This window comes from Ailuropoda melanoleuca, chromosome 14 (assembly GCF_002007445.2).
Source record: "Ailuropoda melanoleuca isolate Jingjing chromosome 14, ASM200744v2, whole genome shotgun sequence".
Classification (NCBI taxonomy): Eukaryota; Metazoa; Chordata; class Mammalia; order Carnivora; family Ursidae; genus Ailuropoda; species Ailuropoda melanoleuca.
This window is the reverse complement of record NC_048231.1, coordinates 14,187,869-14,215,151: the sequence shown is the minus strand read 5'-3', so window position 1 is coordinate 14,215,151 and position 27,283 is coordinate 14,187,869. Positions and strand designations below refer to the sequence as shown.

Genomic DNA, 27,283 nt, shown 5'->3' with positions numbered 1-27,283 from the left:
CAGAGAGGGGGAAATGAGGAGCTGTTCTTCAATGGGTAAAGAATTTCAGTTTTGCAAGTTGAAAAAGTTCTAGAGATATGTTGCACCACAATGTGAATACAGTCAACAGTACTGAACTGTACACTTAAAAATGGTTAAGATAGTAAATTTTAAATTTTATCTTATATTTTATATCACAATTAAAAAAAACTTAAAGACCTAAATAAATGTGCAGATACACTGTGTTCATGGACTGAAAGACTCATTCTTGTTAAGGTGTCAATTCTACCAAAACCTCACTTCCAATTGATCTATAGATTCAATGCAATCTCAATCAAAATTCTAGCAGACTTTTTTTGTAGAAATGTCTGCAAAATTCATAGGGAAATACAAAAGACTTAGGCCATCTGAAACAACTTCCAAAGTTGGAGAACTAATGTTTCTTGATTTTAAGACTTCTTATACAGTTACAATAAGCAAGGAAATGTAGTATTAGCACAAAGATAGACAAAGAGACCAACAGAACAGACCAGAAAGTTCAGAAGCAGAATGACACATATGGACAACTGATTTTTGCCAAAGATGGAAAGGCAATTTAGTGGAGAAAGGGTATCTTTTTCAACAAATGGTACCGAAACAACTGGAAATCCAAATGGAGATAAATGAATGTTGATCCACATCTCATATGATGTACAAAAAATTATACTATATAGACTTAAACGTATCAAGTTTCCAGAAGAAAATGTATAAACAAACTTTTGAGAACCTGAATTAGGCAAAGATTTCTTAGATGACACCCAAAAAATGAGCCACAAAAGTTGATAAAAGAGACTTCCGTCAATATCTACATTGACCTATTTCCACTTCCCAAAAAACAGTTAAGAAAATAAAAAGACAAGCCACAGACTGGGAGAAAATGTTTGCCAAGCATATATACTGTATAGGACTTGTATCCACAATATATAAAGAACTCTCAAAACTCACTAAGAGGGGCGCCTGGGTGGCGCAGTCGTTAAGCGTCTGCCTTCAGCTCAGGGCGTGATCCCAGTGTTCTGGGATCGAGTCCCACATCAGGCTCCTCCGCTAGGAGCCTGCTTCTTCCTCTCCCACTCCCCCTGCTTGTGTTCCCTCTCTCGCTGGCTGTGTCTATCTCTGTCGAATAAATAAATAAAATCTTAAAAAAAAAAAAAACTCACTAAGAAAACAAATGACCCAATTTAAAAATTGGGAAAGAGATTGAAACAGACATTTCACCAAAGATATTAGGATGATCAATAAGCAATGAAAAGATACTTACCATCATTATTCAGAAAAATGTAAATTAAAACTACAATGAGCTATTACTATATACCCTCTAGAAGGGTTACAAAATTAAAAAGACTGACTGCACCAAGTATACCAAGTGGAAGAACTGAACTCTTATAAAATGCTGGTACAAAATTCTACAACCAATTTGGAAAACTTTTGACAATACCTTAAAAAGTTAAATCTATACCTATTCCATTGGATCATATTCTCTTATTTACTCAAAATAAACGAAAGCATATGTCCATTTAATTATTTGTACATGAATGTCCGTAACAGCCTCATTGATAACAACCCCAAACTGGAAACAAAATATCCATCAACAAGTAAATGGATAAAAAACTGTGGTATATCCATATAATGGAATACAACTCAGGAGTAAAAAAGAATAAACAGCTGATACACGCTATGCCACAGCTGAATCTCAAAATAATTATACTGAATGAAAGAAGCCAGGCAAAAGAATATGTACTGTATGATCTCATTTGTACAAATGTCAAGGAAATGAAAACTAGAGTATATTGACAAAAACTTGATCAGTAGTTGCCTGGGGATGAGGAATAGCTGGGGAGAGCCAAAAGGGACAGACTGCAAAGGAACACAAGGAAACTTCTGGGGGTGATTAAGTTCATTATCTTGACTGTGGTGGTGATTTCAAGGGCATATATACAAATATCAAAACTTATTAAATTGTATACTTTAAATATGGGTAGTTTACTGTATGCCAATTACACCTCAATAAAAAAAAATAAGTGTCTTTCTCAAAAGGGGTGTGTAGGTGCTTTGAAACTGTTAAAAAAGGAGGATGACTCTAGGGGCGCCTGGGTGGCTCAGTTGGTTAAGCGTCTCCCTTCGGCTCAGGTCATGATCCCAGAGTCTTGAAAGAGAGTCCCGCATCCAGCTCCTTGCTCAGCAGGGAGCCTGCTTCTCCCTCCCCCTCTGCAGCTGCCCCCTGCTACTCCCCCACCCCCGCCACTTGTGCTCTCTCTTGTGCGCGTGTGTACATGTGCCCTCCTCGCAAATAAAATGTTTAAAAAAAAAAAAAGGAGGATGATACTAGAACTACTAAGTGATTTCCAAAATGAAAAATCCTGGCAGCTAAATACTCAGATGATGACTTAGCATTATTTTTAAAGCTAATTGAAAAAAAAAATTTTTATTATGGAAAAAGTTAAGACAAATACTGTCAGAAGTGTAAAATGAAGTCCCACATGTACTTTACTCAGCTTCAATTACTAACAACTCATGGCTAATCTTACTCCATCTATTTTCCCACACATTTCACCCATCTAGTATTGAGACAAATTCAGACATCATTTTCTTCATAAATATTTTAGCATATACCTCTAAAAGATTAAGAACATAAAGGCCTTCTGTGTGTACAGCTAGGTAGGTCATTTCTAGCTTTAAAAAAAAATAGACTTTACTTTTTATTTTTATTTTTTTTAAAAGATTTTTATTTATTTATTTGACAGAGAGACAGCCAGCCAGAGAGGGAACACAGCAGGGGGAGTGGGAGAGGAAGAAGCAGGCTCCCAGCAGAGGAGCCTGATGTGGGGCTGCATCCCAGAATGCCAGGATCATACTCTGAGCCGAAGGCAGACACTTAATGACTGAGCCACCCAGGCGCCCCTAGACTTTACTTTCACATATACCCTTGCCCCGCCTCCCTAGCCTCCATCAACTATCCTTGCCCCCCTGCTGCCATTAACATCCTATACCAGAGTGGTACATTTCTTCAATCAATGAATCTACATTAACATGCCATTATCACCCAAAGTCCATAGTTTACATTAGAGTTCATTCATGATGTTACACATTCCATGTGTTTTAAAAAATGTGTAACATGTATCCATCATAGTACCATATAGAATAGTTCTACTGTCCTAAAAATCCTCTGTATTCTGCCTATTTATATCTCTCTCCCCACTACAACTCTGGGCAACCACTGGTCTTTTTACTGCCTTCATAGTTTTGCCTTTAAAAGCTATTTTTAAGGTTCAGAAAAACAAGTGCTGTAGCCATTATAAATTATTTCATTTCAGTGGCAGAAGGAAGGATTACTCACTATATAAATGTTGTGTCAGGGAGGGTGGAGTCCTATGGGAAGTGGTAAGTATGTGGGAAGTGAGTTCCTATGAAGCCAGATTCCCCAGGACTCCTACACCATTAAGTCAGAGGCTTCGTTTTAATTCTTTCTCCCTTCTTCTTACTTCAAAATGTGATGCAAGTATAAGTCCAGCCACCAAAGGCATGTGGACCCTCAAGCAAGAATATTTCTCACGCAGCAAAAATTGTGGAGGTATTTTTAACACAGTGTAGTGGCTGTTGTTGTTTTCTAAAACTTGTTTTCTGCCTGCCTTTTTTTTTTAAGTTTTATTTTTGTAATTAAAAGACTATAAACAGGGTGCCCGTCTTCAGCTCAGGTCATGATCCCAGGGTCCTAGGATCAAGCCCCGAGTAGGGCTTCCCACTCGGTGGGGAGTCTGCTTCTCCCTCTCCCTCTGACCCTCCCCCTGCTCATGCTAATAAGTAAAATCTTTAAAAAAAAAAAAAAAGACTATAAACAAAAGTTTATAAACATTCTTTAGAAATTTTAAAAAGTATTACAAACTTTTGTTTCTAACATAGAAAGTGTCCTCCCTAATCTTTGTAAGCAATCTTAAGTACTTTAAGATTTTTAATTTTTTATTTAATTTTTTTTAAAGTAAGCTCTACACCCATCATGAGGCTTGAACTCACAACATGGAGGTCAACAAGAGTCACATGCTCTACTGACTGAGCCAGCCAGGCACCCCATACTTCTAGTTTTTTTAAAGCCATGTTTATAATTTGCTTTTGTCACTTAATAATATATCAGACACCTTTCTATGCCAGTATATTAAACCTCAATCTTAACTATTATAATAGCAGCACAGTAATGACACTTATGATAATAATTGCTAAGACTTATTGACCTTGTATGTGCAGGACACTATGCTAAGCACTTCAGGTGATAATAAACTTTGAATTTATTAATACTATAAACCTCACTTAACAGAGAAAGAAACTGAAGCTTCAAGGCCAGATAATTAGCAAAAAATCACAGAGCTAAGAAGGTCTAGAGCAGGGAATCCAATTGAGAGTTTAGTCATCCTACTATTAATCATTATCTTATAGTACTGACTGGATAAACCGTAAGTAACACAAGACTGAAATTATCTCAAAATTCTCATTGCTACACATGTTTCATCAAATACGTTTGTCTACAGTTCTTGACACTCTTGGGGTAATGTTTTTATGGATAAATTTCTAAAAGTGGAAATCCTAAGTCAAAAGGTATGTGCATTTTTAAATTTAATTGCCAAATTATTTCCAAAAGGCCTGTGTATTTGCAGACTTAACGGACAACTTGCCTCCAAATAAACACAAATTAAACTCCCATGAGCAGCACCTGAAAATGCCTATTTCCCCATATGTTTAGTAGCACTGGGTTTCTTTCTTTTCTTTTCTCTCTCTCGCTTTCTTAAGATTTTATTTAATTAACAATTTAAATAATCTCCACACCCAATGTGAGGCTTGAACTTACACCGGAGATTCAGAGTCACATGTTCTATTGACTGAGCCAGTTGCAACGGCTTTCAATCCTTGCTCACTGATAGGTAAAAAAAAGTTTTCATTTCTATGTTTCTTATTATTAGGGAGGTTGTTCAACTAGTCTTTTCATATATTTATTGACATTTATATTTCTTCTTCTTCCTCCTTATATATTGCTCATATCCTTTGGCAATGCTGTTACTGAGTTATTTATGTTCCTTTTGACTTCATAAGAATTCTTTGTATATTAAGATTTACCTGTCATTATGCATTATAAGCTTTTGACAGTTTATTTTTTTTACTTTATTCATGGCAGATATTGCCACACTTAAATTTACAATTTTATACTGCTAAATATGAATGTAAATGATTTTATGAGGAAAACAACTTATTTCTATTACACCCCAAAATCTAATGTTTTTCAACATACACATATTTACAGTTACAATGAATGTTCACAAATATTGTGTCCTACTGTTTTAATCTAATATTATGTCATGTATACATTTCCATGTAATAACAATGAACAATGCCTAAAAAATTACAATGCATTTCAGTATGTTGATGTGCTTATATAGTCTGCATATTATTTACTTACTTAAAATAGGTATTTATTTATAACAAAAAGTAACAATCCTATAAGACTTTATGGAAATTGTCTGGATTTCTACACTTAGAAATGTGAAGCTCCTAAGCCCAAACTATAGGAAAAACTAGAAGAGTGGCTTAACTGAAGAACTGGCAAGTTATGTGGAACACTTCAAATTATTTATTAATCATAGGCAACATGTTTCCAACAGCACACAGAATTTCATCCAGCATCTGGCCAAGTTTCATGATTCCCTGAAGTTAGAGCTTAACCACTGCTCCAACATCAAGGAACGCTGCCATTTCCCTGAACAGCTCATATAACTGGTTAAACCTAGAGGGTTTTTTGTTTGTTTGTTTGTTTGTTTGTTTGTTTTTAACACTCTTAAGATCTGTGCCAAAGATTTCTGACTACTCCCATGCAGAAGCAAGCATGTTCCTCTGGAGGTCATCAAGACTAAGTTTTATTTCTCCTTACTTCATTTTGACATAACTGGGAAAACAGATTTATTACTATAAACACTATAATAACACTGTCAAAGGCTTATGGGGCCCGATTTAGTTTAAATTTAGATCACTCTTTTCATTTATTTTGTCAACGTCCCAAGTATTTAAACACTAAATAGCTTACAGGTCTGTCTGCTACTTAATTTTATAGAATTACTCACACTTAAAAAAAAGTGACCCACCATCATTTAGACAATGAGGTCAGTTCTGCCAGTCTATGGTTTGCTAACAACTTAATAAAGTTCTTTGCATTTAATGTTTTGAATTCAAAAAAAGATAACACATATAACCTTTATTTATAAAGACTAAACATACCTTTTTGTTCCCCCTCTCTTTTTTAAGTAGACTCCATGCCCAGCATGGAGCCCAGTGCAGGGCTCAAGCTCACAACCCTGAGATCAAGACCTGAGATGGGATCAAGTGTCAGAGGCTTAACGGACTGAGCCACCCAGACACTCCAACACTAAACATACTTTAATGTAAATTTAGCAGTTGAAGGTAGCAGACTTACATTAAGTGTTCTTCAACAATTGCTTTATATGATTATTGATCTCTCAATGGATTACTACTTTAAGGTTTCTTTTTCAATTGTAAATGACTGATTTTTTTTCTATTGTAAATCAAAAAGGCTACTGACAATTTCTTTTTTAAAGGTCTAGAAAATTTGGGTCAGAATAAACATGAATAAAAATACTGACTATTCAGTTTTTAAATCTAATCATTTTTCTCTGATGTCACTTTCCCTTTATTTCTTCACCCAATATATTGGCTCCCAAACCCTAGACCGAAAGTCCCAACAAGATCTGGGAATGGATCAGAAACGCAAATTCTGTGGCCCCATCTCAGACTTACTAGAATCATTAACTTTGGGTTTGGGGGCCAGAGAATTTTTATTAACAGTTCTTCCAGGGGATTCCAATGTACATGAAGGTTTGAAAAATTACTGCTCTAATACACATTTTAAAAGGGTTAATAAACAATATAAATAAATCTTAGACTTACTTTAAAAAAAATCCACTTTTGTCTTAGAAAAGTAAGAGGTCCACTAATTCACATAAAAGATGTAAGTTGACACCAAATCAAAACACGAATTTTCACTACTCTGAAGTTTTATATTTTCAGTTTCCTCTTGTTTTAGTATATTCCTATTATGTCAGCTGAAATGGAGGCTGACTTCTGGCAAAGGATAATGACAAGTCACGGAAAAGAGCTCTACCCATCAAAATTTTGCACCAGAAAAATAAAACCTTACAAACTATTTTAATAGGTACAATGAAAGTAAACCTAAGGATTATGATGGATCACAAACTATAGAAAAAGGCCCAGACAATGTTCTTGTTAGAGCTACTTTAATATCCAACCTACACAATACATTTAGGAAACCAAGAACTATTTCATAACGTGTAAGTTTTGGTCTTTGTCAGAAATAGTTGAGTCATTAGTTTACCTTCTAGTCTCCAGTCCCTATAGACATAGCCAACTAATAGCAAAAACAAACATGAAGTCCAGGCTAGCTTCTAGTTAGAGGCAATGAGTAAACTAATGGAAAGAAGTAAATTTTTTGATTAAATGCTATCTCTAAGGAACCAGGGACACTTTGTTGAGGGGAAAAAGAATAAAATGAATTCTTGACTTAGTTCTTGTGACATACTGAACTACCGTTTGACAGCTGTTCTACATAAAAACTGGAGCTCCGCCACGCAGGGTGACAGCAGCACAGATACAACATGGTGGCGAGAGCTGTGATGTAAGATGGCTAAGGGAAGTGTGTCCAGGAAACACGAAGCCCAGAGAACACTATCACACAAAAGCTGAAGTCCTTAAGCAATTAGTAAGACTTCACTTCCACTGAAGTCCTTAAGCAACTAGTAAGACTCACTTCAGATTTTTACTTGCAGATAGAAAACTTTATAATGTTCTTGTTAATGTGAGAAAAACTCTCGCTTCCCTTTGTTCTGATGGGAGACTTGCATGGAACTGGTTTAAAGATACTGGGTGATCAATAAACTCCAAAGACAGCTCAGAAACATAACAAGGTTCTGCCTTTAGGGATTTTACAACCTAGATGGGGTCAACAAGCATGAAATAGTAAAAATTTCTAAAAAGTGAAAAGGTGAGAACAATGCAACTCCTCTCATCTGTTATCAGTAGGAATTAAGATGTTTTATATGGGTTAGTTTTGTAGATAATCAAAGCTCAAAGGTTAAGTCCAAAAACTTTTATTATTGTTGATGAAATTTTTTTTAAATGCATTGTAAACATTTCAGTCTTTTAAACTGGAGAATGAGAAACATACCTCGAGGGCATAATATAAAACTCCAATGATAAAGGCAGGCCCTTTCAAAGACCCTAAGCTATCACGCTTTTTTGGTTTCTTTTAACATAAATTGCTCTAATTCTCCCATTTATTCTTAATCACTCATCATGGAGAACCTTGAATGCTTCACCCCTTTCCACTGATATTCCCCCAAAAGCCTATAGTCCTTTCTCCAACCTTTCTTCACATTCAAAAAGTTTCTTTTAAAAATAGTTTTCTTGGGGCGCCTGGGTGGCACAGCGGTTAAGCGTCTGCCTTCGGCCCAGGGCGTGATCCTGGCATTATGGGATCGAGCCCCACATCAGGCTCTTCCACTATGAGCCTACTTCTTCCTCTCCCACTCCCCCTGCTTGTGTTCCCTCTCTCGCTGGCTGTCTCTATCTCTGTTGAATAAATAAATAAAAAAATCTTTAAAAAAAATAGTTTTCTTTTAGGGGGCACGTGGGTGGCACAGTTGGTTAAGCATCCAACTCTTGGTTTTGGCTCAGGTCCTGATCTCAGGGTTGTGGAATCAAGCCCTATGGCGGGCTGGGCTCTGCACTCAGCAGGGAGTCAGCTTAAGTTCTCGCTCTTCCTCTACCCCTCCTCCCATAAAGCTGTTTCTCTCTCTAAAATAAAAAATCTTAAACAAACAAAGACTCCTCTGTCTTTCCAGCCCCCCCCATTCTAAAACAAGTAGATAGATCTTTAAAAAAATAATGAAGATTTAAAAATAGAAAGTTTACTTTTTAAAATTATGAGATAACTATATTAGAGAACATCTGGAAAAGATAAAAGGGAAAAATCACCAATATCACCCATATTCTCCTTGTTTTATTTTTCTGATACAGATGTAAGACAATGAATAGAACAGCTGAACATTAGCTAGACTACACTACAGTGTCCTCTAGACTAGTTTAGTTGTCTTCCTTTATAAAAGATAGAAAAGCTTTTATCATATTCAGGGCTGATAATCTATACTGCATATTTTATTCGAGAGAGAGAGCAAGTGCACACAAACAGGGGGAGTGGCAGGAAGAGGGAGAAGCAGGCTCCCATTCAGTGGGGAACCCGATGTGGGGCTTGACCCCAGGACCCCAGGATCATGACCTAAGCCTAAAGCAGATGCTTAATCAACTGAGCCACCCAAGCACCCCTCTTAAACTACTTCTAATTGAAAAAATACGGATAAATTTCTTTTAAAAGGAAAGAATAATTCACCAACTTAAAACTTTTCATCTATTCACCATAAACAAACTGAAGCTACAGACTGGAGAAAATATTTCAAAAGCATATAGCCAACATGAAATTAGCATCCCTCCTCCCCAACAAAATATACATTTCAACAAAATCAATAAGAAAAAGACAACCAAAAAAAAAAAGACAATTGAAAAATGGGCAAAGAACATAAACAGGCAATTCACAGAAGAGGAAATGCAAACAGCCAATAAGCACAAGGAAAAAAGTTCCACCTTATTAGAAATTAGGGAAAACAATTAAAATAACATGAGGGATCATTTCAAACCCATCCAACTAATATATACTAAGTCAGACAATGCCAAGAACTGTCCAGGATGTAAAGAAATGAAAACTGCTGTATGCTCTTGATACACAACCACTTTGGAAAGCATACTGGCAATATCTAATATAGTTTAAGATCCACATACCCTATCACAGCAATTATCATTGAGAAACTCACACACATGCAGGATTAATGAATTAGAATGCCACTGCAACACGACTGGTTATTGTGGAAAAACTGGAAACGACTAAATATTTGTAAACAAAAATACAGATTTTTATATATTCACAAAATAAAGAGAAAATGAAAAAACTAGAGCTATGTGCATCTATCAATATATCAATTCCAAAAACATGTTTCTGCTGTACCATGTACTTGTACATTTCAAAAATGTGGTAATTTTCTTCTACAACTTTCATACAAACACATATACTTTTACAACAAACACATACCTCATATACACTTTCAAAACATGCAAAGTGATATATTAAATATCATTTATGTTCATAAATATAGTAAATATGATAAACACTAAATTCAGGATAGTAACTATTATTCTGGAAAAGAAGGGGAATGTGGGAGCGGTGCTTCAATTTTATCTATAATTTCTTTTTGTTATATAACTAGACCATCTGTCCAACTTACTGCAAAATTTTGTTTGGTTTGGTTAGGATTTTGTTTCTGTAGGATCAATATATAACAGAAACAGAAAAAGCTTAGTGAAAATATTCTTCAAAAATAACAAAGCATACACAGCAAATAAGACAAAATGTTAAAGTTTAATTAAGTTGGGTGGTATGTACATGGGTGCTTATTACATTATTTGCCATACTTCCTGTATATGCTTATTTCATAACAAAAATTTGAGAAATGTATATTTGGGTTAAAAAACACTATTTTTCAGCTCTCTAACTAATCTCGTTCAACTTCAACTCCCTTTACTGTGAATGAGATTACTCATAAGAGCCTACAAAAAAAAGAGATCTTTTCTGGGCTAACGCAACCTATCATGTACCTGCTAAGGATGGAAGAATGAAGTTATGGGCAACATTTCACTTCTGGAAAGAAAAAAATGTTTTATCTACTTGAACACTAACAATATATCACTGCAATAATACTTGAAGTTACACAACAAAATCATCTAATTGAGTTAGACTGGGTTAATCAGATCCAAAACGATTTCATTATACTTCTGATAGGGTAATCAACTTGGTTCTATTTTCTCAGGACTGTCCCAGTTTTAAAACTGAAAGTCTTGTGTTCCAGGGACCTCTAGGTCTCAGGCATACCAGGACAGTTAGCAACCCTAACTCCTGGTCACAACAAAACTGCTGAGAAAGAATTTATGTAGTAAACCATCTTAATATTACAGATGGGAAAAATGAGGCGCTTAGACATTAGTGAATTAGACCAACTTACACACAGCTATTTCAAATTACAACTGGATCAAAGCTAGTTCTTTCCTTTGAGGGACCTATTTATACATCACTCAGCCATAACCCCTAAATGCCAATTCACCGGTGTTCTTGAACAGTTATCTGGTTATCCTCCTATGTCTTTCCCAAACTCAAAGGATTGCCTCATAAAAGGAGTTCAAGACTAGGGATGCTCCTGACCTTGGAGGAAGATACTGAGTAGAGGAAAGGAATAGAAAGTCTGCTTCTTTACAGTGATATTTGAATAAATTCTGTAGGAAAGTTACTCTTTCCAGTTTCAAAAATATTTTTTTTTTAAAGATTTTATTTATTTATTTGACAGAGATAGAGACAGCCAGCAAGAGAGGGAACACAAGCAGGGGGAGTGGGAGAGGAAGAAGCAGGCTCATAGCAGACGAGCCTGATGTGGGGCTCGATCCCAGAACGCCGGGATCACGCCCTGAGCCGAAGGCAGACGCTTAACCGCTGTGCCACCCAGGCGCCCCTCAAAAATATTTTTAAATGAATGCTCATTTCTTCTAGTAACATTTAAAGTAAAACAGCCTATCTGTATACTCTAGAGGATATATTCATATACAGAAGCACCTTAATAGCACTTTAATTCAAAGGAGGGGAAGGCTGAAGAAAATTCTGCTCACTTATGGTGAATGTCCCCAAAATGTAAGGCCCTAAAACTAATGTTTGTGACAGTACCTTGCAGAGAGTCCAACTCACTGAAGACATTCAGTATGCTACTTTCCTTTCCTGAGCAGTGTGGAAAGACTGAAACTTTCCACATCTCTCAATTTCCTTGACTCCTTAACTAGCCACTGGGCAAATAAGGAAGAAATATGCCCGATAAGGATTTTTTATGCCTGCAGAAGCTTGTCTTCATGTGCTTGTATTTGACAAATCTAGGATCCAAGAGGAGAAATAAAAGAGCGGCTTTCAATTAATCCTCGAAAACAGTCATCTACATTCAATTTAAATTTGGACTTACCCCCATTTTTTCATAACCAACAGAAGCATATACACAATGGCTTCTTTATAGCTATAAAACTTAACAATGAGATTCTTTTCCTTTTTCTTTGGGTTTCTTTTTAAAGTACACTGGTGCAAAATGAATATACACTTAATATTTTCTTTTCCCAGAATTTTTTCCATACAATACGTAGTTTTAATAAAATAAACACTACCTATTTAACCAAAAACTGGGATACAACCAGAGGGAAAGAGGCTGGGGGAAGAAGAGGAAGTGGGGTAGGGGAAAGAGTGGGAGGTGGACCTAAATCCCCATCTTCCAGTATTCCTTTCAGTATTCTAACATTTTTCTGGGGTAAGACAGCTGGAAGAACAGAAAGAACACTGGAAAAGTTTGAAATTAAAAAGTACAGTTTTATGTTTCAGGTCTGTCATTTAATTTTGTATGTGATCCTGGACAAGCATTTAATTTTGTATGTGATCCTGGACAAGCATTTAAACTATAAAAGGGGAATAGGGGTGCCTGGATGGCTCAGTCGGTTAAGCGTCTGACTCTTGATTTCAGCTCAGGTCACGATCACGGGGTCCTGGGATTGAGCCATGCCTTGGGCTCTGCGCTCAGGCTCAGCGGCTAGCCTGCTTGAGGATTCTCTCTTTCTTTCTCTGCCCTGCCCCCTGCTCTCTCTCCACCCATCCCCTCAAATAAATCTTTTTTTTTTTTTTTTTAAGATTTTATTTGTTTGAGAGATAGAGAATAAGCGAGAGAGAGAGAGAGAGCTCGCACGTGAGAGCACGCACAAGCCGAAGAAAAGGCAGAAGGAGAAGCAGACTCTCCACTGAGCAGGGAGCCTGATGCAGGGCTCAATCCCAGGACCCTGAGATTATGACCTGAGCCGAAGGCAGATGCTTAACCAACTGAGCCACCCAGGCACCCCATAAATAAATAAATCTTAAAACAGGAATAATACCTACCCCATACTAACTGGAAAGTATGAGAATGTATACAGAAAATCTTTTAAGTTGTAGAAAATATTTTTTTTTAAATTTATTTGAGAGAGAGAGAGCAGAGCATTTGAGAGACAACACAAATGGGGGTGGGGAGGGGCAGAGGGAGAAGGAGAAGCAGACTCCCTGCTGAGTAGGGAGCCCAACTCGGGGCTCTATCCCAAGACCCTAGATCGTGACCTGAGTCAAAGGCAGACCTTTAACTGACTGAGCCACCCAAGCGCCCCTGTAGAAGATATTTTTGAGAAGATAAATAAAAGATAAACTTATTTGATATCACATTATCAAACGGCAGGATTAAAATGAAATAAATCAGACATGATTTTCTGGGCAGTGGTGCCCTAAGAGATCTGGAATGTACCACTGAGAACATTAGCACTAAGACTTACTAAAATTACGTAAGTACATGTAATTATCAATAAAAATCCTGTGTCAGTTGTACCTCCTCTATAGAACCCTTTATTTCAATTTGCCAGTCACTAAGGTGTTAAAAAAAAAAAAAGGCAGACCAAAAAAATGAAAGCCCCACAAAACCTGAGTGTGAAGGATATAAGAAGGATACAAGTAATATTGCATTAACAATGGAGAGCTCACTATGTGCCAAGCAGTGCTCTTGGAGCTGGGGATTCAGGTTTACAGTAGAAGGAGGCAGGTAAATGCAACAACAAGTCAGCAGACAGCATGCTAGAAATACTAGATAAATGCTATGCACGAGGAAAGCAGAGGCAGGATATAAGGGGTGTCAGGGAAGGGAAGGGGAGTTGAGAAAGGCAAAGCCTCACTGGTAAGGTGACTCAGGAGGTGACCTAAATTAATCAAGTGAAGGGAGACATCTGCGAAGATTGGGAGAATAATCCGGGACCCAGAGACAGAACTGAGGACGCAGTGAGTGCTGAGAGATAAGAAAGAGATGGGGCCACAGGTGGGGAAGGCTAAAATAAGACCTCAGACCAGGTTTTATTCTGAGATGAGACACCTTTGGGAGGTTTGGGACAGACAGGTGACATATACCTATGTTTTTTTCAAAATTTGTTAGTTGTGGAATCTTTTGTTCAAACGGATCCACAGAGGATCAACATGTAAAAAGATAAAATAGGAGTTGCTCTAGTTAAGGAAGGGGTACCCAGAGACTAAGTTGGGGCTGTCCCCACTTTCCCTCTCCCTTCTCTTAAGTAACAGTTTAAAATGATTACAAAGTCTGGAGTATTCAAACTACCAAAGAACTTCATAATCTGGTGTCATCCTAATGTTTTAAAAAGCTATTCCTAGGAAATAGCAAAAAGGAGGAAATCAAGCAGCTGTTGCAAACGTGTTGCCACAAAAATCAGTCTTTGTAATACCCATTATCTACCAAGTACCAACAAGGCAACAGCTCCACTCCTCTCCCTTTCCCCGCACACCCCTCAGGCTACATACCACCCTTTATAGCTTGTGCTCCCTTTCAGGACTTCCCCCATAATCATTTTATCCTGATTTCACTTGATTAAAAATGTTCTGGCAGTACAGTGTGATCTGCCTCTGATGACATATCTCTGGATACAGCCTCCCTGCCTATTTATATTTTAGGAAAATTCTCCCTCCACTAGTGTTATTTCTTCTATCGGTGATGACATCCCAGTTTGCTCTATTCTAATCTTACCCATCCATCAAAGCCTACTTTGTGAAGCCTCCTCCTCAAATTTTAACTCTTAACTGGAATTCTAAATATTACTGTGAAGGGAACTTCCAGGCCACCTACCTGGTGCTCTAGCCCATTGCTCATTCCACAGACTAACCCTTTGTAGATTTGGTTGGTAGTCTTCCAGCCTTTGTGACTGCTTTTAGTGACAAGATAACACTACACCACACCCTTTCGGATGAACAGTAAATTGTGAAACAACTCTTTTTTTATTGACCCAGAACCTGTTTCCTTCCACCACTGGTTCTGCCCTCTGGTTCTCATAAAGGAAAGTCTGACCCCATCCCACCCAACCAGACCCCTCGCAGCTTCCACAGCTTGTGTTTTCCCCCATTCTGGCTCACCTCTAAAAATACTACCCATTTCCCAGCCATCTCACAGGCCATTTGCGGGGTCTACATTCAATCTGTAAAGATCAGCTATCACAGTTGCAGGCAGATTTGATGTCTGGGTCTCATGCCACTGGTTACAGCCCTTTCTTGATTCTGTCCCTTAAACTCTCTTAGGATTTCTACACTTAGCCTTGCACTCATCACTGTGCATTCTTGTCACTGAGCATTTACTGGGCACTGGCAGGAACCATGATAGGTACTGAAAAAATAGAAGTAAATAAAATGTACCCAAGGAAGAGTAAGAGTAAGACAGGTAAAATAATTAATAGCTGGGGAAGTTGGAGATGGCTTTAACGGAGGCGGCGATATCTGAGGCAGGGAAGAACTATATCAACACCCACCTCTTACACAGCCTTGTGTCCCCGGCACTAAATGGTACAATGATTTGCCATCAGTTGAAAACAAATAGGTAAACTCGGAAAAGTAGAGAAAGCCTGCTCAGTCCCCTCAGCCTATCTTGGAGATGAGGGAAGGTAGTCACTGAATCCATAGTCTGGAAAGGAGAGTTTCAGAGGTTGAGACTGTACCTGGCTACGTACAGTATTGCTCAGGTGGTTGTCCTCGGACATCTGTGCATTCTGGAAGTAGGACAAAGGGGCAGGTAACTCTGTCATTGGAGCAACCGTATAGAAATACTTTTTCACAGAAAACAAAGCCTCTTGGGGTTCTGAAAAGGGAAAAAGAAAACAATCTTTTGTGCATTACAATTATACTTTCAGTTTTAAACACTTTTGTAAATTACATTCAGCAAAAACAAACCTTTCTTTCATGTGTTCTTCCGCAGGCCAAGCTTTATTTCTAAGGACCTTGCAGGCTGCTGTCACTTGCGGGATTCTGGATCAGGTCTGAAACAGGATTTTAACCAGGTCACCCAGAGTAAATCTATTCACACCAATCAAGTACTTAGAATATTTTTGTATTTGTAATTTGTAAAACAGAAATGTATTAATCTGCCATCAACCTCAAATGACAAACTTTTCTTAGCTCAAGATATCTCTTTGGTAATGAGTAGATCTACTTACAAAACCAAATATTTTCAATCACAAAAATATCTAATGATTTCAGATTTAGAGCAAAGGGAGCTAAATGATATTAAAGAATGTTTTCATCAACAGTCCCTTTTCTATGCTAATCCAACCTAACCTATCTCCATAAAATTGTCTAGTGCTTTTAATTTGGTAAAATTCTGTCATCTCATTTTATCCTTACCACAATGCCCCAAACCAAGGTAAACAGGTAACATGCCTATTTTACAAAAACAGAAGAGGACCTAAGTTCACTGACTTGCTTAAAATCACACAATTTGGCAGACCAGGACAAAAATCACAGACTCCTAACTTCCAGCCTTAGGTCTCTCCCTTGCATCCTGGCACAGGCTTATTTATACCATCATTTGGTCTCTCAGAGTTCACTCTCCTGGTGGGGTGGAGGTGGGGGGGGGGAGACAACACACATTCCCATTTGCTGTCTGCCTTAATTTCCACCAGCCAATTCTTTATGATTTCAACTTTGCTTTTCTTTTTTTTTAAATTTGTTTTAGAGGTAGAATTTAGTGATTCATCAGTTGCTTATAACACCTAGTACTCATTACATCAAGTGCCCTCCTTAACGCTCATCACCCAATTACCCCTTCCCCCCACCCACCACCTGCCCTCCAGCAGCCTTTTGTTTCTGAGAGTTCAGCGTCTTTTATGGTTTGCTCCCTCTCAATTTTCATCTTATTTTATCTTTTCTTCCCTTTCCCTATGTTCATCTGTTTTGTTTCTTAAATTCCACATAAGTGAAATCATATGGTATTTGTCTTTCTGTGACTTATTTCGCTTAGCATAATACCCTCTAGTTCCACTCAATTTCCCTTTTCATAGAAAGTCTTCAGAAATACAGATGGAAAGAAATCCGTTCATATATCTAAGCAGTATTCTCATTCAAACATAGTGACTAAAACATTACCAGGTACACACTCACATGGAAGGATTTTGTAAGTCCTGTTTCATTTTCACTTTCAACTTCAGGATCCTCGATCCCCTGAATACTCTACTTTTTATATTCTAGTGATTTTTCATCAAAAACACAGAAAGCAGGTAAAAAAAAAAAACACAAGGAAAGTAACTCTTTCTCTAGTATTGAATTCAAATTAACTCTTAATTACCTATATCTAGATCATTTAAACCATGACAAATTTTTAATCAAGGTATGCTTCCCTTCTAACCTACATAGTTTTATATGCCATGCCAACTTTTCTCTTCCCTTCCAGCTTCAGCCCATGGTTAACTGACATGGATCAAGGGATTGCAAATTAATACTAACTAAAAAAGACATAATTAATATGTTTGTTTTAAAAATAAAGTGAATTAAAAATACAAAGAGAGACAACACTTTTATGGGGGTTATTTGTTCGAAGGGGGCATGTGGGAAGCTTTGGGGGTACTGGTAATGTTTTCTTTCTTATCTGGGTGCTAGTTACACAGGGATTTCATCTGTGCAGATGCACTAAGCTGCACCCCCATAATATGTGCACATTGCTATAAACTTCAATTAAATTCAGAGATTTTTGTGGACATAAACCTGTATTTATGGTTATTCATACTACTGGTCCTAACTTTTTTTTTTTTTTAAGATTTTATTTATTTATTTGTCAGAGAAAGAGAGAGAGTGAGCACAAGCAGGGGGAGAGGCAGGCAGAGGGAGAAGCAGGCTCCCTGCTGAGCAAGGACTCCCCCCCATGTGGGATCCCAGGACCTTGGGATCATGACCTGAACTGAAGGCAGATGCTTAACCAATTGAGCCACCCAGCCATCCCTGGTCCTAACTTTTAAAATGAGTAAAATTGAGACTCGGCAGCATGTACATTAACTTACCCAAAAGAGAGGTGGAATGCCAACAGAACAAATATATTTTCTAAGTATAATAAGTATTCAGAGTAAATGTTTTGATGTATGCTTCTAAGATTCTTAAAAGTTGACTAGCTGAGGGGCGCCTGGGTGGCACAGCGGTTAAGTGTCTGCCTTCGGCTCAGGGCGTGATCCCGGCGTTATGGGATCGAGCCCCACATCAGGCTCCTCTGCTATGAGCCTGCTTCTTCCTCTCCCACTCCCCCTGCTTGTGCTCACTCTCTCTCTGACTGTCTCTCTCTGTCAAATAAATAAAATCTTTAAAAAAAAAAAAAAGTTGACTAGCTGAAAATTTTGACATTAATGTATTTTTTTTTTTTTAAGATTTTATTTATTTACTTGACAGAGGGAGACAGCCAGCGAGAGAGAGGTAACACAAGCAGGGGGAGTGGGAGAGGAAGAAGCAGGCTCCCAGTAGAGGAGCCTGATGCAGGGTTCGATCCCAGAACACCGGGATCACAAGTGGAGGAGCCTGATGGGGGGCTCCATCCCAGCCGAAGGCAGACGCTTAACGACTGAGCCACCCAGGCACCCCAACATTAATGTAGTATTAATGATCAGCAAACAGAGCAAATATTATTCCTTCTTTCCCATAAAAACATTTAGTACAGTACTTACTACCTCAGCTAACCCAGAAATGCCACAGGATGGCAAACAGAAAAAGTTGCAGTTGGTTCTCTCTACTGGCTGCCCTCAGGATGATACCATATCATTTGAAGTACACCTCTATTACAGAAAAGCCCTTAGAAATCTGTCATTAATATTCTCATATGATCCCTCAGAAACAAAATAACAAATAAGATAGTGTTAGCCAAATGAAACAGGCAAAGGGCAAGAAAGGGCCAGGCAGACAAAAATAAAAAGTAAATAAAGAAAAAAAAAGTAAATACAGTATATTATATTTACAGATTAAACAGAAGAAAAGTCACTGTCCATTTAATAAGCAGGAGTTTACTGTATGTCTGTTTATATCAAAACTCAGAGACAGACACTGAGAGGATTTACCTAATTATATTCACTTCACCCACTTTACATATGAAAACAATGTGGCACCCAGAAGCTTACTAACTTGCCCAAGGTCACATGCAGTAAACAAAAGAGCAAAGTAAAGGCTCACATAGTACACTATGTTGTCTCTGTGTAAAACTCCATCCCTGCTCTTCAGGAGTTTACAGTGAGCATTAGCTATATTGAGTTGGGAGGGGGAAAAAAAAGTACATATATACAGACAGAGCGCTGATTTTTTTTTATTAAAACTGCTGCTTAGAAGTAAATATCTTTGAAAAAGGAGTAAACGAGATCTTAAACTTCAATGACTGATATAACTATAAATTAAAAACTAAAGTGTCAAATATATAGTCCTAGTATTTATTTATTTATTTTTAAGATTTTATTTATTTGACCGAGAGAGAGAGCACAAGCAGGGGGAGCGGAAGGCAGAGTGAGAGGGAGAAGCAGACTCCCCACTGAACAGGGAACCCATGCGGGGCGGGGAGGGGGGGGGCTCGGGGCTCGATCCTGGGACCCTGACATCATGACCTGAGCTGAAGGTAGATGCTTAACTAACTGACTGAGCCATCCAGACTACCCACCTAGTATTTATGAGTATTTAATGAGAATCTGGTCATTTTAATTTAAGTAGTTTCCATTACTAGGCCTTATGCTTACAGGATCTGTTCAGCTATTACAAGAAACCACACCAACTGGTTATCATCCTGGAGCTTTCTCAGACAAATCTTGTAAGAAACATCAATAATGCGGTAGTCACTTTAGCATATCCTGATAGCATTTTCAAAGGCACATCCTGTATTTACATGTGAAAACTAAGGGTCAGGAAAGGCGAAAGAATTTGGCTGTGCTTGATTATGAGGCAAATAACACCAGTTCCAGAACCCAGGTGTTCTGATGCCCAGCCCAGGTCTTTTCCAGTTCAATGAGAGAGAGCTCATGCTTCCACTGATGCTTTGAAGATCATAAAGCTACAGGGTGACCCAGGGAGGGAAGAGCTGCTCTTTACACGGATCTCAGTAGGAAGCAGAGGCAAGCAACAGGGGCTAGGTCTTCAGTCAGGCCTGGTGAACAAACAAACATTGTTGGTACAAAGAAAGACACAGGCAAAGCCCGATTTGATTCTGGTCCAGTAACAGCTGAAAACAATTGATGACTGTGTGAAGGAGGCCAGAAGGCCATCTGTCCAGGCGGCGTGGCAAAGGACACTAGTTGATTTTATAACATTCTTAGCATTTTTGCCCCGAGAACAAAAAAGATAGCTGTTGGGAAGTGAGGATCTTGTGACCTAGACTGCAAAGGGAGGAGGAACAGAAGTAGATTTTGCTGTTTTCTCTCTCTGGCCACCTGCTAAAGATTTTCTGAGACTGACAGCACTTGAATTCACGGCCATCCATTTCCTTTTTCTCAAGACCACTTGCTCAATCAGATAAAAGGAAAGAGAAATCCTTCTCCGATGGGCAACTACAATTTCTATTATACACAAAGAAACTAAAAAAACCCCAGGAGGATACAAGTAATCTCAAAACTTAAATGTGCTAAAGGTAAGTCTATCTAACAGAAAAACCTATCCATCAGCACTTCAAAAAGTATCAAAGAAGTACACCTTAGAATCGCAAAACAAATTTATTAAAAATCCCATTTAAGGAAGCACCAACAGAAATGTACACGCCATCCCAAAGTAACAACTAAACCTCAAAATCTTACAACATGGTTACTTAATTACAGATACCATTTTCTTTCTTCACCGTCAGAGATAAATGTAAACAAAATTTGTATTCCACAAAAACAAATGGCTTCAAGAGACTTTTTATTGTGCTCTCTCCAGCACAAAGAGTTGGTGCTTTAATGACTGTAGCCACTTGACTAGTTTCTTCTTCACTTAGAAAACCATCAAAAGTAAAAAAGAAAAAAGATGGGGAGGCACCTGAGTGGGTCAATGGGTTGAGTGGCCAACTCTTGATTTTGGCTCAGGTCATGATCTCAGGGTCCTGCAATGGAGCCCTGGGGCTGGCTCCCCACTCAACCAGGAGTCAGCCTGGAGATTCTCTCTCCCTCTCCCTCCACTGCCCCCACGTGCTTGCTCTCTCTCTCTCTCTCTAAAATAAATAAATAAATCTTTTTTTTAAACAGTGGAATGTATTAAAGAAAGGAAAGGAAAGGAGAAAGAGAAAGAAAGAAAAGAAAGAAAAAGAGGAACACTTGGGTGGTTCAGTTGATTGGGCCTGTCTTCAGCTCAGATCATAATACCGGGATCCTGGGATCAAGTCCCACATGGGGCTCCTTACTCAGCAGGAAGCCTACTTCTCCCTCTGCCTGACACTCCCCCTGCTCGTGCTCGCTTGCTCTCTGACAAATAAAAATCTTAAAAAAAAAAAAAAAGAAAGAAAAAAGAAAACCACCAAAAATGTTTTTTAAGTATCTTTGTATTGTGACGCTAAGAAGTTTTTAAGCACCAAACGAGCTTGCGATTTATTTTTTTTCCATAAAAATATTTAATCAGCCTCAGTGTTACTCTGACAGCTTCTTCCTGGACAGGCAACCTAAGTTCTGACTGTATGGATGGGCTGGGAAAGCCTCTATTTGAGTTTTCAAAAGCTCGCATCCAATAATAAATGTACCCAATCTCCAAACTGCATTAATAATTAAATAAAAATAACTTGAAATTAACTTAAAACTTCAGGAATATATGCTGGAAAGACTCTGAATTTTAAGAGACTGGGGAGCAAATAATTTCCCGAGCCCTACAAGAGGCTTTGTGAAGGTGGTAGACTCTAAAAAGAGCAAGGATAGTGATACATCTATTTGGTGATTTTTTTCTTCCTTCCATCCCACTCTACTTCTGTAAGCCATCTGTGATAGATTAGATTATTATTCAGCAAATATTCACTCCCTCCCCAGGCATCCTTGAGGGAGAAAAATACTCATCCACTCCAGTGATGTTGGGCTTGGTTCTGAGACTTGCTTTGGCTTCAAGGTGGGTGCAGTCTACTAGCCACCCCATGCTTCTTGGCACAATCATCTGACTTGCTTTGGTCAAAGGGGTCTTAGCAGATGTAGCACAAGCAGATACCTGAACTGTGCTTCCGAGTTAGACTTAATCTTCTTTTACTTCTGCTGTTGACTAGAGAAGAGTTTACCATGGGCAGTTACTGCCCCTTCCGCCTGGGCCCCAGAATAAAACAAGCAAAACAAAACTGCCCTAGCTGATCCATAGTCCTACACCTTGAAGCAAAGCCTTGAGTCAGAACAAATACTCTGAGGCACTGGGTTTTGGGGAGATCTGTTACATAGAGTTATTGTAATTGTTTTTAAATAATAATGGTTACGTGGGCTCAGAAGATGCAACGGAAATGAAAGACTTACAAATCCAGAATCCTTTATCTGAAACCCTTAGGACTAAGTGTGTTGAGAATTCATATTTTTCTCAGATTCTATTAAGGTAATATGATGCAAATACTATATGTTTTAAAATGCCCTCTCAAGGTCTTAGATAGAAGCACAAAATCAAAAACATTAATAAGTATATAGTGAAACATATAAGTAGTGTTAAATTACATTAATAGGTTCAGGTTAGATTTTTCTGTCAAATGAATTACAAAAAGCCTTTCTGTTTTTTCAGGGGCTTTTGGATTTCATAATTATAGATATGGGACTATGGTTCTGTATTATCAATACTTGTAGTAATTATAAAGAATCTTTCCCCAAGAAAACTTTACTTTCAATAAGTCTACATGAAAGGTATGATCACTTCCAGTTTGTCTCAAATTCGCTGTGGAAATGGACTGAATACAACAAATCTTTAATGAAAACATGACTACTCACATCTAATTAATTTATAAATCATTGGTTATGCTCAGCAATGCTTGCATTCTCTCATTTGCTTCAGATCAATTTAAGGAACTGTACAAGGCATTATGAAAACCAAACATTAATACCCTTTAATCAACCAACACTTATTGGGTTTCTTCTACAGAACCAGACATTGTGATAGGTGCTGGGGATGCTACTAGCTGATAATACTTGTTTACTTAAGAAGCTTATTATCTAGAGAAGAAGTCAGACAAGTACATATTTATATTAATAATATGTTGAAATAAAAATATTTTAGATGGGGGCGCCTGCGCGGCTCAGTCAGTTATGCGTGTGCCTTCAGGTCAAGTCATGATCCCAGGGTCCTGGGAAGGAGCCTTACATCCGGCTCGCTGCTCAGCGGGGAGTCTGCTTCTCCCTCTCACTCTCCCTCTGTGCTCTCTCTCTCAAATAAATAAAATCTTTAAAAAAATATTTTAGATGTAGGGCGCCTGGGTGGCTCAGTCAGTTGAGCTCTGGACTCCTGATTTCAGCTGTCACAATCTCAGGATCGCCGTCGAGCCCTGAAACTGGGCTCCAAACTTGGCAACTCTCCCTCTGCTCCTCCCCTTGCCCGTGCGCTCTCACTCTCTCAAGTAAATAAATAAATAAATAAGCAAATTGTTTTAAAAAATTTTAGATGTATTGGGTTACATAACTTATATTATTCAAATTAATTTTATCTATTTCCTATCTTTATAAAACTTGTTTATTAAAAAGTTTTAAATTAACATTTGTAGCTTACACAGTTGGTTTTTGTTTTTTAAGATTTATTTATTTATGAGAGAGAGTGAGAGCGCGTGCGTGAGCTTGCCCTGGTGCACAAGCAGAGGGAGTGGCAGGCAAGCGCCCCACTAAGCAAGGAGCTGGGCTCGGGGGACTTGATCCCAGGACCCTGAGATCATGACCTGAGCCCAAGGCAGACGCTTAACCAACTGAGCCACCCAGGTGTCCCACTCCCACAGTTTCTATCAGACATTGCTGCTCTAAATCTTCAGCTCTTTCAGCTATACCAGCCCAGATACTAAAAATCCCTGACAGCCTTTTCCTTCCCAACGCTTCCCTTCCTTCCTTAGCCTTCATGACACTGCACTGTGGAGGTTCTCCTCCCATCACTCATTCTCCTTAGCTGGTCCCTCTCACCTGTCTTCCACTCCTTCATTTTAAGTGGTCTGCCTGGGCCTCTTTGTCCCCTTCTTTTCCTCAGGCATCTCCTCCACTGCTCCAACATCAACTAGTAAGTCTATTTAAATGCCTCTCATATTTACAGTTCCAGGTCTGTCCATGAGACATCTTCACCTGCTGGCACTTCAAAAGTGATACTTCCAAACCACTTCCTCATCTTCCTCTCTACACTAGTTCTTTGCTCCTAACTTTCTTATTTCTGCAATTATCTCACCCATTCTTCAAATTTAAAGCCTTCTAGCCAACTCTACACTTTATTCCCTGCTTTTCAATTAGCTGCCATGTCCTATTCATGGCTCCCCCCCCCTTTTTTTTAAAGATTTTTAAAATTTATTTGTGGGGGAGAGAGAGAGAGAGCATGAGTGGGGTGTGGGGGGGCTTAGGAAAAGGGACAAGCAGATTCCCCACTAAGCAGGGAGCGCGTTGCAGGTCTCGGTCCCAGGACCCTGGGATCATGACCTGAGCCAAAGGCAGACACTTAACCAAATAAGCCACCCAGGCACCCCATTTTTTTCTCCTTTCTAAGCCTTTGTCATCACCAAAGATAAAACTCTCATTATATCTCACCTGAATTACGCAAAAGTCAACTCAATTCTCTCATCCATTCTAAGCCCCCACTATCAGATTAATGCGCCTATAAATTCTGACCACAACAGTGCCACTCTTAAGACACCTTCCAAATCTGCCTAACATCTATCACATGAAGGAGAGGCAGTATTAGAGTTCTTTGAAAGGTTTTTCAGAATATATCATAAAAAAGTCTCCCCTATAATCTGCAATATTAGTGGGAAAGCAGGAGCAGAGAGAACCTGGATCCGAGAGAGGAAGAAGACCACACAAGCTATGGTAACAGACAAATGCTGTCTTTTCCTGCTAAGGTGGTTCTCAGAGATCAACTTCAATCCTCTGGTTCCTACTAAATGGAAATCATTGCAGCAGTCTAGGACTAGTTGCCCCCATTAATTTAAAATTCAGCAATAAATCAAATCCATTCAGAAGAAAGTATACCCAGAACTGTGGGAACTGTCTACGCAAGAGCCAGGAGTAGAAGAATGGAAAACCAGATGATAGATGCCACTTCTATTATCTACTGGGAGGGAGGGGGCAGGAAAAAATCCATGCACTCAATAAATATGCCTTTTCTCACTGTTAAGGGTTTGTTAGATGGCAGTGGGGGGAGCCTTAAGTTGGTTTAACTCTGCAAATGAATTAAGGAGAACTGAAATACGCTTTTGCAGGTGACTGAAATTAGTCAAATGCAACTAGCTCCAATCTACTTGTCTGTTTTATTTCCCTTCACAACAGTTATTTTAATGCTCAGAGTGAGTCACTGGACGCTTGCGATCCAGAGGGCCCCTGTTTGTAATACACCCTATGATTATGATGCCCTACCCACTTCAACGCCAGGGGTGAAAACCTTTCCACTGTAAAAGATAACTCAAATAACAAGATTCCCTAACCAGATGTGATCTCTACCTGCCTCAAACTTCAGAGACTGTTACAAGCTTTACGATGTGCTCTGTCATATACTCATTATATATGCCACAGTTTTTTGCATCCTATTCTTATTTCCCAGAGTAAACCTCGAATACTACATTCATCTTGTCCAAAGCAGGTAAGCAATGCTTTTAAAATTATTATTAAATTAGCCCCCTACAATGGAAGCAGATCATTTATTTGAAAAGAACCTGAGCGGGAAGAAAACGCAAATATCTAAGACACATGCAAAGCAATGAACATCATGCCTCGCGACAGTCCCAACCAAGGCAAAAGCATCAGATCCTGTTTTCCGCCTCGAACGTGAGACGTAAGGAACTTAGCCCTGAGTGCCACTCACTTCCCCAGACAAGGACACACTCAGGGCAAGAGGCGCGGAGTTTCACCAGTTGCTCAACCAGACCCAGGGCAAAGCGCTTCCTCTTTCTCCTGCTCCACTCCACACAAGACGGTCAATCCCGGCCCACGGCACCTGCGTCCTGAAACGTCTACGGGAAACCAGCACTTCCGGACCTAGGCTCCGGAGGGGAATCGCTCTTTAAAAGCCTGACCGCGCGCTGCGCCCGGAGCCGGAGAAACGGGCCGCCCCTCCTCGTTCCCCACACGGGGTTCCTCGGTCTCCGCCCGGCCGCGCCCCACTCCTCATCCTCGAGGACACCGGCTGCGCGGCCCGGGCGGCGACAAAGGGCCGGGCCCTGCCCGCGACCGTCCGTGTCCGCACCGGGTGAGGAGCGCCTTCCCCTCTCCCCGAACTCCCCATCACGTACCTACTCTTCCCTTGCCGCCGTCACCGGCCGCTCGCAGGGGAAGCTCCTTCCCCAGCAGCCGCTGTTTTGTTTCCGATGTGAAATCGCGGCCTCTGGAGCTGCCCGATCCAGGCCCCGCCCAAAAAGCTTCGCTGATGTCGTTATTTCCGGCTCTGGCGTCGTTGGCGGTCGGCCGGGGGAGGGGCGGGACCTGTAGAGGCAAGGGTGGGACCCACCGACGTAGGGGGCGGGACCTAAGGGAAGAAGGTGGAGCTTCCGGTGGCGCGCGCGGATTGAGGGGCAAACGCTGCGCTCCATGCGGCCCCGGGACCTAGTCTGAGACCGCCTGGGATTTGAGACTGCTCTTTAGCTGCGGACCAAAGTTTCTACGTTAACCGGACCCAGTGTGTGCTTCTTCCGCTTACAAGTGATGACATCTTAAATCTAACACTTATTAGTACCTATTTGTAGTGTTACTCAATACGAATCAACCACACGACAGTCATGAGGATTAATTAAAATTGTAAATACTTGTGGCCTTCACATCCTACCCAATGAATCAAAACTTCTGGTGGGGGGCGGGAACCTGAGAAACTGCATTTTAAACAAAGCCCGGGATTCTTAGGCTCCAAGTTTAAGATCGAGTCTTACATGATACGCTTCCAGAGCGCATAAAATGTGTCTTATTTTTGAAATCCCAAAACCAGAGTGCCTGCTACACAGTGAATTGCTCAACGATCACTTAATTTCCTCATCTGCCAGCTTTCCGTCCAAATTGCGGTTAAGACAGTACCAGTAACTAATTTCTTAAGTAGCATAGCACTCATCTGAAAGCTAAAAGTAAACAATACAATCATGTA

The 27,283-nt window shown here is 39.4% G+C and overlaps 1 protein-coding gene across 3 annotated transcripts in view; it reads right to left on the bottom strand.

Annotated features, from left to right (window-relative positions):
* The window catches only part of PSEN1 (presenilin 1), a 73,309-nt gene extending 46,713 nt beyond the window's left edge, over nucleotides 1-26,596 (bottom strand). The window contains exons 1-3 of one of the 3 annotated variants that reach the window (XM_034643362.1): nucleotides 26,445-26,596; nucleotides 16,004-16,089; nucleotides 15,772-15,935 (exon numbers count right to left, since the gene is read on the bottom strand). In XM_034643362.1, coding sequence (XP_034499253.1) covers nucleotides 15,772-15,858 — 87 coding nt within the window. In that variant the 5' untranslated portion in view covers nucleotides 15,859-15,935; nucleotides 16,004-16,089; nucleotides 26,445-26,596. The remainder of the gene's footprint in view (nucleotides 1-15,771; nucleotides 15,936-16,003; nucleotides 16,090-26,444) is intronic. The other 2 variants (XM_034643361.1, XM_034643363.1) reach the window with 2 other exon arrangements.
* Between the last annotated feature and the right edge of the window lie 687 nt (nucleotides 26,597-27,283).